The following is a 13689-nucleotide window of genomic DNA, read 5'->3' as shown; positions in this document are numbered from 1 at the left end:
GGTAAAACATAATTTGTAACAGGAAGATTTCCAGCTGATTGAATTGTTTGATTTGAGAAGAATTAGAGCAGCTCTGGCCTGAAACCAATCGGTCTGCACAATGCACGATTGAATTATTTCTAACTGGCTGAAGATTTGATTGATTTACATCCAGGAAGCTTTTCAATAGAAATGATACACTAGATGAAAATCTAGCAAAGTCACCGCAGAGTTAAAAGTGTGTGTATATAAGTGGGGCTCACAGCGAGCCTGAATGATGCCTAATTTACAGAATTATATCAATAGATCCAAATCCACTGAACTGTAAAGCTATCTGGAGACGGGTCACATACTTACTTGACATAACTGCTGCCATTTCCAAGTTAAACAAAAGTACATTTTTATTGTGTTAAGGGCACGGTCTCCTTTTATGTTCAGATGTAGAACTAAATTTAGAACTGAACTCATTCTTGAGAGCACCAAAATAACACGGAGTTAAGCAATTCTGTCTCATTTGATGGCAAGAATAATGTGGCATGCAGCAGATACCATAAGGGAATCCAATGGACCAGTCAACAGGGTCCATCATGGAGTTGGGCTCCATCATACGACTGATCTAGCACAGCACTGTGGCTTTTATTGGGAACATAATCCGCAATCTATAAGTGAACAGAGCCATTGGCCGGTTTCAGAAGGCCATATGTCCACTGTAAGGGCTCCTTCACACAGGTATATGCACATTTGTGCAGTTAGGTATGCTCTTTTGCCTGCATATTGGTGTATTTTACTATACTTTTTCAGTCCGCAGGGCATGTTCATTCAAAAAGACGCAACGCTTGAAATGGCTAATAAGTTGCAGATGTGTTCATTTTCAGCAGAATTACGCAAATTGTGTACGTATTTACACCCCCCCACCCCCACCCCCCAATAATGTCTATGGGGACCTTTGCAAATGTGTAGAAAAGTAGAGCATACTGGTTTTTTTTGCACAACTGAAATGCATGTGCAAAATATAGAAATGTGGACGAACCCATTAAAATCAATGGGTTCTATTCTCTGCGCATTAATTGCAAATACCCCCAAGAAGCCCTTAGAGACTGACCACACACATTGTTCTACTAAACCGAACATAGTTCTATATAGCAAGAAAGGGTCTCAGTCCAGCTCTATAGAACCTCCGAGTCTGAAGCGATATGACTGTAAGGACTTAATTATGTGCAACCAAACTGAATAATACAGTTAGAATGCCTTCAGTCCTTAGACAAACCACAGATAACACATTGTGGCAAATGGCCATCTTACTGCTTTATTAGTAAACTCAGCTCTGCTACATCTTTACACATAACATTTTATAATGTGTGTTGTGTTTATGATCCTATTGCTATTTGTTGTTCCTATTGCTAAAATGAATACATTGTGGCTCTGCTTTCTATCTGTTTATTACACATATATAAAGTTTGAATAGTAGCAGATGCTTATATGTGTTTAACATTACAGGTCCCAATATTCTCTTGCTGCTGCTGGAAATGTAAGTGAATGACTTTCTTCTTTTTTTATTGAGATTTTTGTGTGGGTCATTAGATTTGGGTAAAATGAAACAGATAATGGTCCCTCTGTAACGCAGCATCACAACATCTGGACAGAACTGTCCATCAGAGGACATCAGTTCTCCTGTGCAACAATAAATTACAAAGGACACTAATAATGCTAAAAAAAAAAATAATAATGGTAAAAAATAAATAGTAATGCTGTGACTTTTAGCTGAGCTATAATAGCATAAAAATATAGTTAATCTCAACTTTCTCCTACAGTATAAGCAATAACACTGTTGAAGAGATGCGGCAGACCTGCATTTATTTAACTCTTTGAGGATGCATTGTTTCTTCAACTTTCTCACTGAATTATAGAAAATGAAACACACTTTTAAGTAAAAGCTCACTGAACACATTATTCTATTCCAATGAGTTGTTCTAACTGACAATCTCACATCTGCTACATCTATATGTAACATTTTCATGTAGTTCGACTAGTTCTAAAGAGTTCTATGAATACATATGTAGCCATCATCCAGATCTGCTAAGTCTAGTGACACAATGTTACAGCACATCCAAGTTTTCTCACCTCTCCAGGCAGGTGTGGGGCAGCGCTGCTAATCCTTTACACATTTTGGTTTCTCTTGAGTGAGTCTGGTCCTTGAGAAGTAATTCAGGAAGGCTTTTCCTTTCTTAAAGTATCTGTGACTATCTGTTCTGGCTTTCTGCTTCTCTATTGCAGCTTTCAGTACAATCTGTCTCTGGCTGTCTGATAGAGGTGTCTTTAGCTTTGACAGAAGCACTCTTTAGTTCTCTCACTCTGAAGCAGTCTCTTATTAGCAGAAGTATATAGAGGTTTAGCCCTGGATGAGAGCCAGCCCCTCATCCAATGACATTCTCCCTTACACTGCAAGCTGCACAGCAGTAAGATTATTGCTTGGCTTAGATTTAGAGGGGATGCAGACCCTGGTAGAGAAGAGAAGGTAGAGGGATCTTTGTGGCAGAACTTTATTTATTGTTACCCCTAACACTTATTTTTAAGCTATTCTTAATATTGGGTATTTGAGTTTTTTTAATCACACATCAAACAAGTAAAATTCTCTAGAGGACTTTCTATGTAGTACAGAACTTAGTCTTTTGAATCACAATTATTACTTTTTGCTTATAAGAAACCAATGTATTTTGCAGTATGTTACAACTGTGGGCTGAGTTTACCATTTAAAGGGGTTTTCCCCTGCCCCTCTTTTATGGCATATCTATGGACACTATGACTCTCAGCAATCTCAACAACTGGGTGTCATTCACTGTTTCTAGCAGAGAAGTGGCCGTATATGCTTGGTCACTACGCATTTGTCATCAAGCATGCCACAAGGCATCTAAAGGAGAATACCTAATAAGGCATCTTATAAACTAGCCAAATTCTTTATAGAAGAAAATCAATATATCGTTGCATGAAGTTGGAGATATAGGGAGATACAAGAAAATGAAGATTTTCCAGTAACTCGGACAGCATAAAAGGCTTCTTTATGTCAGCATTTCAGTAAGAACATGGATTAAAAAAAAACTGCATAGGTGTTGAAATGCCTACATGTTTTGAACAGGGGCTCTTAGTCATGACATAAGGCCGTGAAATGCGGCAGAAATCCGTCCGTGGGAATTAGCCCTATGTCTTATGATGTGACTAAGAGGTCCTGCTCAAAAGATGTAGGCATTAAAGCATCTGTGCTAGCTTTTTATACATGTTCTTACATGTGTGAAAAAGATTGCAGTATGCCCTGTTTCACTGCATATCATGCAGCATGAGCCCTATTCTTCTCCACGGGTTGTGTGTGCAACACTGTCCATACACAATATATGGCGTATGGGTAATGATACATTCGCAACTCCGCTATGAGACAGAGCGAGGAATTAAAAAAGAAAAAGACAAAAAAAAGTCACACTGCGCATGACTGCGTGCGTGAGATACTAGTAATACATGGCAATAGCCGACTCGCCACTGGCTCCCACAGACCAGTGAAAAGCTGCATGTCCTGCACAGTGTTCTATGCATACGGTTGTGTGAATGAGCCCTAATGCTAGTTACCAGGCTTACCCACAGACCTATTTAAAATAAGAGATAACCAATCGTGATGTTAGACAGACTCGTGCCAAATGACAAACTCAGCTTACTACTTCTAGCAAATTCAGCTCTGCACATAAAAATGACAAATAAAGCAAATATTGAGTCCAAACAATAAAAGGAAACGCCCAGTCAGGTTTTCAATAAAGAAAAAAGTAACCTCCTTGTACCCCCTTTTTGCAGTGATAGTGTATTCATCCAATGTAAATCTTTCAGCCCATCTCTTCTCATGAGAAGTCCATTACTTTGTGGCTGACCAGATTTGCAGCAGTGCATTTACTTTACTGTTTTATATGAGATTAGAGAATAAGGCAGAATTCTTTTTCCAGAAACGGCACTTTGCTCGTCCATTGACTGCATTAGGTATTGCAACTCAGGTCCATTTACTACTGAAATCCCAGCCCTAGCTAATGAACACAGTGGCAATACTACTGGAAAAACAGACCATTTTTCTAATCATAGACCTTTTCATTAACTTCCACCCTACATACTAAGCATTAAATAGCATATGTTATTTTTTCTATTATATAGCTCTGAAACTATACCAACTATTCAGCATTTATTACATTGTTAAAATCAAAAAGTACAAAAGTTTAATATTTACATTCCAAAATTTGCTCCCCCTCTGATTACTCCAGCATTCCACTGAATTACAGTACAGAAACAAATCAGCAGTTATGTAAACCACTTCAGTCTAGTAAGTGCAATATTAGTAAATCTTCCCTGTAATTAACGGTTATAAATACCTTCGGGGCGGGGGGGGGGGGGGGGTTGTATCACTTAAATGCATGTATTTTGGGCTGACAATGATTTTTGCAATAGAATTTCATTAAAATGTTTGCACCATTTATCTTATGCAGCTTCTACATATGACTGTATATACAAACTACAGCCTAAAGACCCATTTATACACAATGAGTATTGCTCAAAATTCGTTCAAACAAGCAAAAGTGAGCGGTAATTGTTACGTGTAAACGCTCGCCTGTCTTGCACTATTCGTTCACTTGTCATTTTTCGCTAAGTTTCCTCAAGAGATTCTTCACATAAACACCCGCCCACCTGAGCAAACAATATACTGAGTTTACTTTAGCTAATGAGGGAATTATAGATGATTTCAAGCCATTATCTGTACGTGTAAATGTACAGCATTTTATGCAAAAAAAATTGTTAATTGATTCAGTCATTCAGACGTTCTAATGATAATCATTGCATGTAAAAGGGCCTTAAGTTTTAGTAGGAGATCTGTCAGTGAAGCTAGACTGAGGACTTGGTTTTCACCCCTTACCTTTTTTTCTCTCCTGCAGGTTCTTCTCAGCTAATTCTTACACAGGACGAGTGTCGGGCAAACGATGGTATCGCTGGTTCGCTCACAGTGCGGCCAGCAGGGAGGCGGGCAGCTGCAAGAAAACTCTCTCCCCGCTCTCCCCCTGCACCTCTCCATTCATTGCAAGCAGCGCCCGCTCAGTACTGAATGGCTGCTGTTTACACTGAACGATGGTTGTCCGGATTTTAAGTATGCTGAAAACTGAATGACTGGACGATTCTCATTTTCTGCATGCTTTTACACAGGATACTTATCGTTCAAAAACTAGGGATCAAGGACCTACCGTGTTTCCCCAAAAATAAGACAGTGTCTTATATTAATTTTTGTTTAAAAAGGTTTAACTTTTTTACATGTATAGCTGCCTGGACACTATTTAAATTGACTTTTTAATTAACTGTTAGCAAGACTTAAAGGGGTTGTCCCGCGCCGAAACGGTTTTTTGTTTTTTTTTAACCCCCCCGTTCGGCGCGAGACAACCCCGATGCAGGGGTTAAAAAAACAAACCGGAGAGTGCTTACCTGAATCCCGGCGGTCCGGCGTCTTCATACTCACCTGCTGAAGATGGCCGCCGGGGTCTGCTCCCTCCGTGGACCGCAGCTCTTCTGTGCGGTCCATTGCCGATTCCAGCCTCCTGATTGGCTGGAATCGGCACGTGACGGGGCGGAGCTACACGGAGTTGGCATTCTGCACGAGCGGCCCCATTGAAGACAGCAGAAGACCCGGACTGCGCAAGCGCGGCTAATTTGGCCATTAGAGGCCGAAAATTAGTCGGCACCATGGAGACGAGGACGCTAGCAACGGAGCAGGTAAGTATAAAACTTTTGATAACTTCTGTATGGCTCATAATTAATGCACAATGTACATTACAAAGTGCATTAATATGGCCATACAGAAGTGTATAGACCCACTTGCTGCCGCGGGACAACCCCTTTAATTTTGGAGTAGGGCTTATATTTCAAGCATCCTCAAAAAGCCTGAACAATCATTTTGCATCCTCAAAAATTCTGCAAACTCCTACTGTGTCTTATTTTCAGGGTATGTCGTATTTTCAGGGAAACAGGGTATATAATTATTTAGTTACTGATTAAAAGTTGAGTAGTATTTGTAGACATTACTTTGACATCTGTGTGTTGAGTATGTTGTGGCAACATGTCCAAAGTGTTCACAATAAACAGCATATAAATAATAAATAAAATATTATATACACCACATGTATTAACATGGCATGATCACATGGAAACAGTTTTACAAGCTCTGCTAGGAGAGGTTACAAATGTTAAAGTAAAGACGTGCTGATGCTGAAAACGTGCAACAAACATGTATATGCAATTACGGCATACTAATAACCGGAGAGAGAGGAACAACTATCCAACCCAAAATAACAATCAGGAGATAATAGCCAGATACATGCAGCACTTTATACGTGGGATATAGTACCCATTGCTTCTCAATTCCAGCATGCGTGTTTTGGAGACTATTTAGATGCTCTACTCAATTTTCAATACTTTCATCCTCTCCAAAAAGTTGCTCTTCATGGAGCACTTGGAACTAGATCTTAACAGCAATATAATGCTAGAGCCCTGGCATCACTGATGGGAGCTTTTTACCAAGGAAGGCCATTCAGTTTCCCATAGGGCTGAGCTGCAGTACTGGACACTGCCACACGGACAAAACTGCATTGCTTACTGCAGACAAAGGGCAGCAGCTCTCTAGCAAAACACTTTGGCTATTTCTCTGTTAAGTGGGATTCTGGTAGACAGACCTCTCACGAATCACTCATCAATAGCCTATCATAGAACGAGCCATCATTGTTATATCCTAGAAATTTCATTCAGCACTTCTCTCACTAGACACCATTAGAATGCCTAATACTGTGTAACTTCTGTAAGGCAACATAGGAATGTGCCATCACCATTGTTATAACCATTTCTGGCCCATTCCAGTTAACCATTTAGGAACGGATGATCTATAGTGTCAGAAAATTTCCGTGGCCTTTTCAGAAACTAAAAGCTTCTCCCCCCTGTCCACCAAAATAATGTTTTATTACATTTTGCCATTTCTTTTAAATCATCAAATCTGTGGAAATCACATTAGTCCAATGGCCAAGTTTTATAATATTAGCTGCTTATGACATACATCAAGCTAAGGAAGGACGTCAACTAAAGGTACGTATGAGTAGCCTTGTACATACAATAAGATAAAAAAACCTCTCTTGATTTCTTCTTTTCTCCGAGAGCGGGGAAGAGTGAAGTTTTCCTTATGTTGCCTGATGGTTGGTTTATAGCCCAACTTCCACCAACTGTTACAACATTACTGATAAACTGCATCCATTCCCAAAAGCTTTTATGGGCTGTTATGCGATTTATCAGCTTGTAGATTTGGACCTGCTAGATGACCATCAGATTAGTAATGCAGAGTACAGTTTTGGCACACTGTAAAGCAGCATTAGGACATTTGGGAATAACAGTTGTTGTAGAATGACTAGTCATAGAGTTTAGAAAGGGCACATTAGACCAAGCTGCAAAAGCTGCTTTAACACATTTTTAGATATGTGTTTGGATACAATGTTAAAATGGAGTTGACAATAAATATAACTATACTTTTTTGAGGGTAGAGTCATCATTATAACTACTTTAATCAATGGATTTTAGTCTACAGGTAGTCAAAAAAGACAGATCCAGCACTATATCTCAATACTGGTGTCTTATATTGAAAGATCAGTAGTGTACTTGAATAGGAAGGCATGGATGTGCTACACAATGGTATAGTGCACAGGCCCCTGCGGCCATGGATTATGGATTTATATTTAGTGTTGTGATCCCTGTAAGAAGTAGAAAGGGGGAAAAAGGGACTTGTTTTTTGTGTAGCGCCAACTTATTCCACAGAGCTTTCAGGTAATTTATTTATTACCCCCTTTCAACTTTGCAGTTGGGTTTTACTCTCTTACAGGGGCCACAACACAAAATTAAAATCCCTGTTCCAGAGCCTCCAGCTATTGGGTAGCATCCATGTCTTCCTATTCAAGTACACTATTGTTATTTAAATATAGGACAGCAGTATTGAGATCTAATCCTAGATCAGACTTTTTGGCTTCACCCTATATAATTAATATACAGGAACATTTGGGCATTATTTTTCTTGTATGTATGAGTTGTATGGTTACAACCTGAATTACTGTATAGAGCTGCATTCACAATAAGGCAAGCTTTAGATATTAAATCTCCCAGCATTCCATGCTTAGGTAAAACGGTTGTCCATGATGTTTTGGATATTTTTCTATTGCTGACCTGTGTTCAAGACAAGTCATCAAATAGATGATTGGTGGATTATCTGCCGCTTGGGATACCCACTGATCAGCTGATTCCCAACACCGCTGTCATTAGGGAAGCAGGAAGCAGATTGAATTTAATTGGAGCTGCACCTGTACTACTAACTTGGGCAACTGCAGCACAGGCAGTGGAATTTAGTTCCTGTGCTGTCTATACTGACAGCTTTCTTTGGAATGAGTTAGGTCGTCAATAGAAAAAATGCCCAAAGTCTTAGACAACCACTTTAATGTGTGCACAGAGCTTTGCGATGATTTTTCATTTAAGTAACAGGCACATATATAGGAAACTGCCCTAGTACAATATAGGAGCTAAGCTGTTAGGCGTGTGTCTGACCACAGGCTAGCTGCAGTTAACCACAACTACCGGCAGAACTAGGATTGTAGGTGTCCAATAACTAGAACTAGCATAAAATAGGTATTGTATTGTATTTACAGTTACTGCACTTTTATGATCTAGATCAGTGATGACAAACCTTTTAGAGCCCGAGTGCCCAAACTGCAACCCAAAACCCACTTATTTATCGCTAAGTGCCAACATGTCAGGGGGTGGGGCTGATCACGACGTACAATTATACCCCCGTTGTTCTAAAAAGGACAGGGCTGCTTCCAAATAGACAGTGTGCAGATTTTGACTGCTTTTTAGATGCAGAAATGCTGCAGAATTTGCCACGGAAATTTCCACTGAGGACATTCTGCAGCATTTCTGCCACGTGTAAACATACCCTAGTAGTAATAGTGACACCCCCCCCCCCCCCACAGCGGCCCTAGCAGTAATAATGATCCCCACAGCAGCCCTAGCAGTAATAGTGACATCCCACAGTGGCCCCCAGTAGTAATAGTGACATTCCACAGTGGCCTCCAGTAATTATAGTGCCCCCCTGAGACCCATATACTTACCCACTCCTCCTCATGAAAGCGCCGCTGTTCCTCTGCTCGGCACTGCTGGCGCTGATCCCAGGTGCACACTGTGACGTCAGTGTGTTGCCGGAAGCCTCCTCCCTCTGCTCTCGTGGAACCTAAGAGGAGACATTGGGGTTGAGGTGGAGGATCCCAGCTGCACACTGATGTCACAGTGTGTGCCAGGATCAGCGCTGCTAGCAGCATAGCTGAGTGAATACTGGCAGGGTAGCCGTGGCACCCGGTCGGTGTTCACTACCGTGGAGAGCAGCCAACGGCTGCGCATGCCAGTAGGGAGGGCAGTGGTGCCATAGGTTCGCCATCACTGGTCTAGATTATGTCTAAATACAAACTACAAAAGGGGTTGAAAGCTGGAAATATTCCTTGAAGAGGTATTTTCATCGAAGCCAATCATGGCTGAGATGGCCGCGACATACAGACAGGTATTCTCATCTCAGCCATGATTGGTTTAGTGCTTTACTTTGTGGAATAATCCTACTAAAAGAAGCACTGCAAATTGATATTTAGAATTAATTACGCAAATGCTTGCTTAGCAAAAGTTGGACACCGACAAACTTACCTAAAGTAAACAATATTTCATGTAAACACAAGTCTACTCTGAAGATTTATAACTTCTCTGCAATTAACCAATAGACCCGATTGACCTGTTTTAGCTGCCGTCAGACTAGTTTATAAACTCAAAACAGTAATCATGTTGAAGCTAGTTTGGGTCTTGTCCAAATGAAAATAAATTAAGAAATCATTTCTCTACCCAGGTGGTATTTTGAATGACATTCTATTGTGAATCTGAATGTTTTCGCTTATGAGACTCTGATACAAATATGGTACAAAGTAGCAATATATAAGCAGATGTCCTTATGGAAATAAATAGTCTGATGGTCCTTTTACATGGGACGAGCCGTCGGGCAAACGATGACCAATACTCGTCCCTGTGACGCTCGTTCCTGGAGCAAGTCCTGTTGGCATCGCTCACAGTGTGGCCAGCATAGAGGCGGGGCGGCCGGGGAGCGCAGGAATCTGAACGATAATCGTCCCAAGTAAAAGAGCCATAAGAAATGTAACGGTATCATATGTATGAAAAATAATCAAGGTAGACAGGAACTCTAGGTATATCCAAAGACTAAACCATATGCCTTTTATCTATTAGTCAAAAGACTGTTTCAAAAGTATATCTAGCTTATGATTGCACTAACTAGTTCTGTCTGTGTACGGTCATGGGTATGGATTATACAGTAAAATTGCATTGACAATAGATCAAATTGTTGTTCCATATGTTCGCTGGATATTGATAGATAACAGTCTTCCATATAGCTTGTAATGTATGCTCCAGACCTCCGTGAGGAACAAAACATATTTGTAAAGAAAACTAAAAATTCCAAACATTTCTGAACTATTGTTATTTTTCCACTATTGCTAATGTTAATATGAGAATATGAAAGCTGACTTCCTCTTGGTTCATTTTTCAGTGTCTGTCACAGCCTTTTCCAGCAAAAATGCTTATTAAATCATAAAAAGCTTGTGAGTCTCAACTTCTGTTCTTAGCTGGTGTTGGTCTTATACACTCCTTGAGAACTAATACACATTCAGGCCAGTGCAGAGTGGAAGTGAGGATCAGCACAGTTATGTATAAAGACCTGGAATGCACACCGTGGAACAAGTGCAATAAGTAAATGGGGCTGCTATGACCACTATAACAGCATGTTCCTAGTGTCCTCTTAGATTCCCTAACTCAGGCTCCTCAAAAAGTAGATTTCATTCTCTGAAGTTTGCCTACACCCTGTCTGGGTGACATTTTTCATCTAGGCATTGCCCCTCTCTATTATTATCTTTATCTTCCCTTTTTCTGGACCGGATCACGTTTTAATGGATCTAAAAGTATTAATACTCAAAAGACTTTTTAAACATGATAGAGACAGAAAATATATGGAAATTCAAACTGATGAGGACTCTCCAGACAATAACACATGGTCTTAAATTAGCCCCAGACTGCATGTCCTATTACCCGGAAACATCACATTCATCAAACTTTTCTGTGATTTCCTAAACATTACTTTTCCCCAAAAAACCCTAAGACCCATTTGCACGCAAGGATTCTCATTTGAATCAACAAACAACTCAACGACTGTTTTGCTTTCAAATAATGATAAGTGTTTACAGGTAAAGATAATTGTTTGAAATCCTTGCCATTCCCTTATTTGCAGGGTCATTTGGAAGTGTTTATGTGTAAAGACTAGCTGATATACTAAGCTTCGCAGAACCCAGAATGATTGTTCGCATGGAAAATTTTCATTATGTCATGATTACTTCAGAGGAACCGAGGAATAAAATCTGTATACACATAGAGGAGCATTAGATTCTCCTCAGACTGCATGTACTGATGTCCCTCTGCAGAATGTGCCACCCCCCATTCTTTTCAATTTTTACCCTTAAAGGTAATACCCCTTTTTATTCAAATTTAACCCCAGACTGGAGGTTGCAGCCCTTTCTTAGCCTTAAAGGCATGCTCCATCCCTGCAGTCCATGGCCGCTTCCTTATGTATTTTACAGCCTTTCAGTATATGCACACAGAGGTCAGTTAGATTCTCCTCAGTGTATACACATAGAGGAGCATTAGATTCTCCTCAGTATATACACATAGAGGAGTATTAGATTCTCCTCTGTATATACACATAGAGGTGAGGTAGATTCTCCTTGGTATACAAATCATTTCCCTAGGCTTTATGGTTTCTGAGAAAAGAACTGTTATGTATCGTGGATCTTCACAGTTAGAATTGAATATTGAAGTTGCAACCCCTTTACTTTTCTTATTAGGATGTAAAGAATGCTTGTGGCAAATTTCATGTTTGTGCAGTACAGTTATGTGTTATTAGTAAATGACATAGGAGGTCACTCACTTTTGCACTTAGAATTGAATAATCAAGTTGTGACTACTTTACTCTTCCTATTTAAGACCTAAGCAATGGTTGTGCTAAATTTCACATTTATACGACATCTATTTAGGACCTAAAGAATGCTCCTACCTAATTTCATGTTTGTACAACAACAGGAAGTTAGAGAATTACATTAGGTACATTACAGAGAGGTGCACTTACTTTTACAATTAGCATTGAATAATTGAGTTGTGACCCCTTTACATTTCTTCTTTAGGACCTAAAAAATGGTTGTGCAAAATTTCATGTCTGTACAACACTGGGAAGTTAGAGAATTAGTGGGGAGGCAGTCAGAAAGTCGGTGAGTGAGTCGGTGAGGGCTTTCACCTTTATATATATAGAAAAGCGGACGATTGTTTGCTTAGATGGGCTTGTGTTTATGGAAAGAATCTCTAGGCAGGAGGTTTTTAATTACTGCGAAGAAAAAGCCATTATCTACTGTTGCAGTATGTGGATTGGCTTTTAAATGAGTTATTTTGTTTATCTGGGCAGGCAATCACCCCTCACCTCAACGACTGCTGTTTAAACATAATGACAAGCGAACAAACTAGGGACTACTTTTATGCAGGTTGAAACTCAGTGACCAATGACCAGTGAACGGATAGGGTACGATGGATTCGCATTACATAACGATTATCTCTCAGGGCTTAGTCACACGGGCGTTTATTGCCGCGATTTGCGCATGCGCATGCGTCCCGCGACTTTTTAAAACCATTGCTTTGCAATGGTATCGGACACATGAGCGCTTTTTATGCGCTCGTCCGATAAATTAGAGAACAGAAATCGCAGATCGCACCTATCTGCGATCTGCGATTCCTGTTCTCTTCTCTATATGCGCTCAACGGGGCCGGCGGCAGCAGCGCCGACCCCATTGAGAACATATAGAAGACAAATCATTCTTCTCTGCCACAGCTGGAACAGCTGAGCCAATCAGAGGCTGAGCTCAGTCACACCCATTCATGAATTCATGAATGGGTGTGACTGAGACTTGCTTCTGATTGGCTCAGCGCTGAGCCAATCAGGGGCAAGCCTGAGTCACACCTCCTTCACACCCACTGCAGGCCGACCGCCGGGATCTCCAGCTGCCGGGAGCAGGTGAGTACATCCTTTTTTTTTATTTTTTCACATTTAAGGATGCATTGCAGGTAAGGGGTTATATATTTAACCCCTTCCCGACAATTAACCCCGCGCACGCCCGCAGCGCTTGCATTCAATGGAGCCGCTGTATTGCCGGCTCCATTGAATGCAATGCGCTGGACAGCTCCGGCCCGTTTCTAATGAAACGCGGCTAGGAGCAGATTTTCGGGCGATTTTTGGGCCGATTTTTCGGCGCCGGTCACGCGATTTGCGCATGCGCATCCGTCATGTGATGCGCAAATCGCGTGAAAAAACGCCCGTGTGACTAAGGCCTCACACTCAAATTTTGAGCAACAATTGTTGCTTGTAAATGGGCCATTAGTCCAATAACTCTAGTTTATCATTATATACATGCTGTGCTCTTCCTCCTATTTGTCATCCTGCCTCTTTTAAATGTAAATGAAGCATGTGATTCCTCTGTT

At 40.6% G+C, this 13689-nt stretch overlaps 1 protein-coding gene across 1 annotated transcript in view; it reads right to left on the bottom strand.

Moving 5' to 3' along the window:
- Positions 1 to 2342, bottom strand: part of RGS5 (regulator of G protein signaling 5) — a 105407-nt gene extending 103065 nt beyond the window's left edge. Inside the window, exon 1 of the mRNA XM_066597253.1 lies at positions 2101 to 2342. Within this exon, the coding sequence (XP_066453350.1) occupies positions 2101 to 2144 (44 nt within the window). The 5' untranslated portion in view covers positions 2145 to 2342. The remainder of the gene's footprint in view (positions 1 to 2100) is intronic.
- Positions 2343 to 13689: the final 11347 nt, after the last annotated feature.

The sequence above is a fragment of the Eleutherodactylus coqui genome, chromosome 3 (assembly GCF_035609145.1).
Source record: "Eleutherodactylus coqui strain aEleCoq1 chromosome 3, aEleCoq1.hap1, whole genome shotgun sequence".
Taxonomy (NCBI): Eukaryota; Metazoa; Chordata; class Amphibia; order Anura; family Eleutherodactylidae; genus Eleutherodactylus; species Eleutherodactylus coqui.
This window is presented reverse-complemented; position numbering and strand designations above follow the sequence as displayed.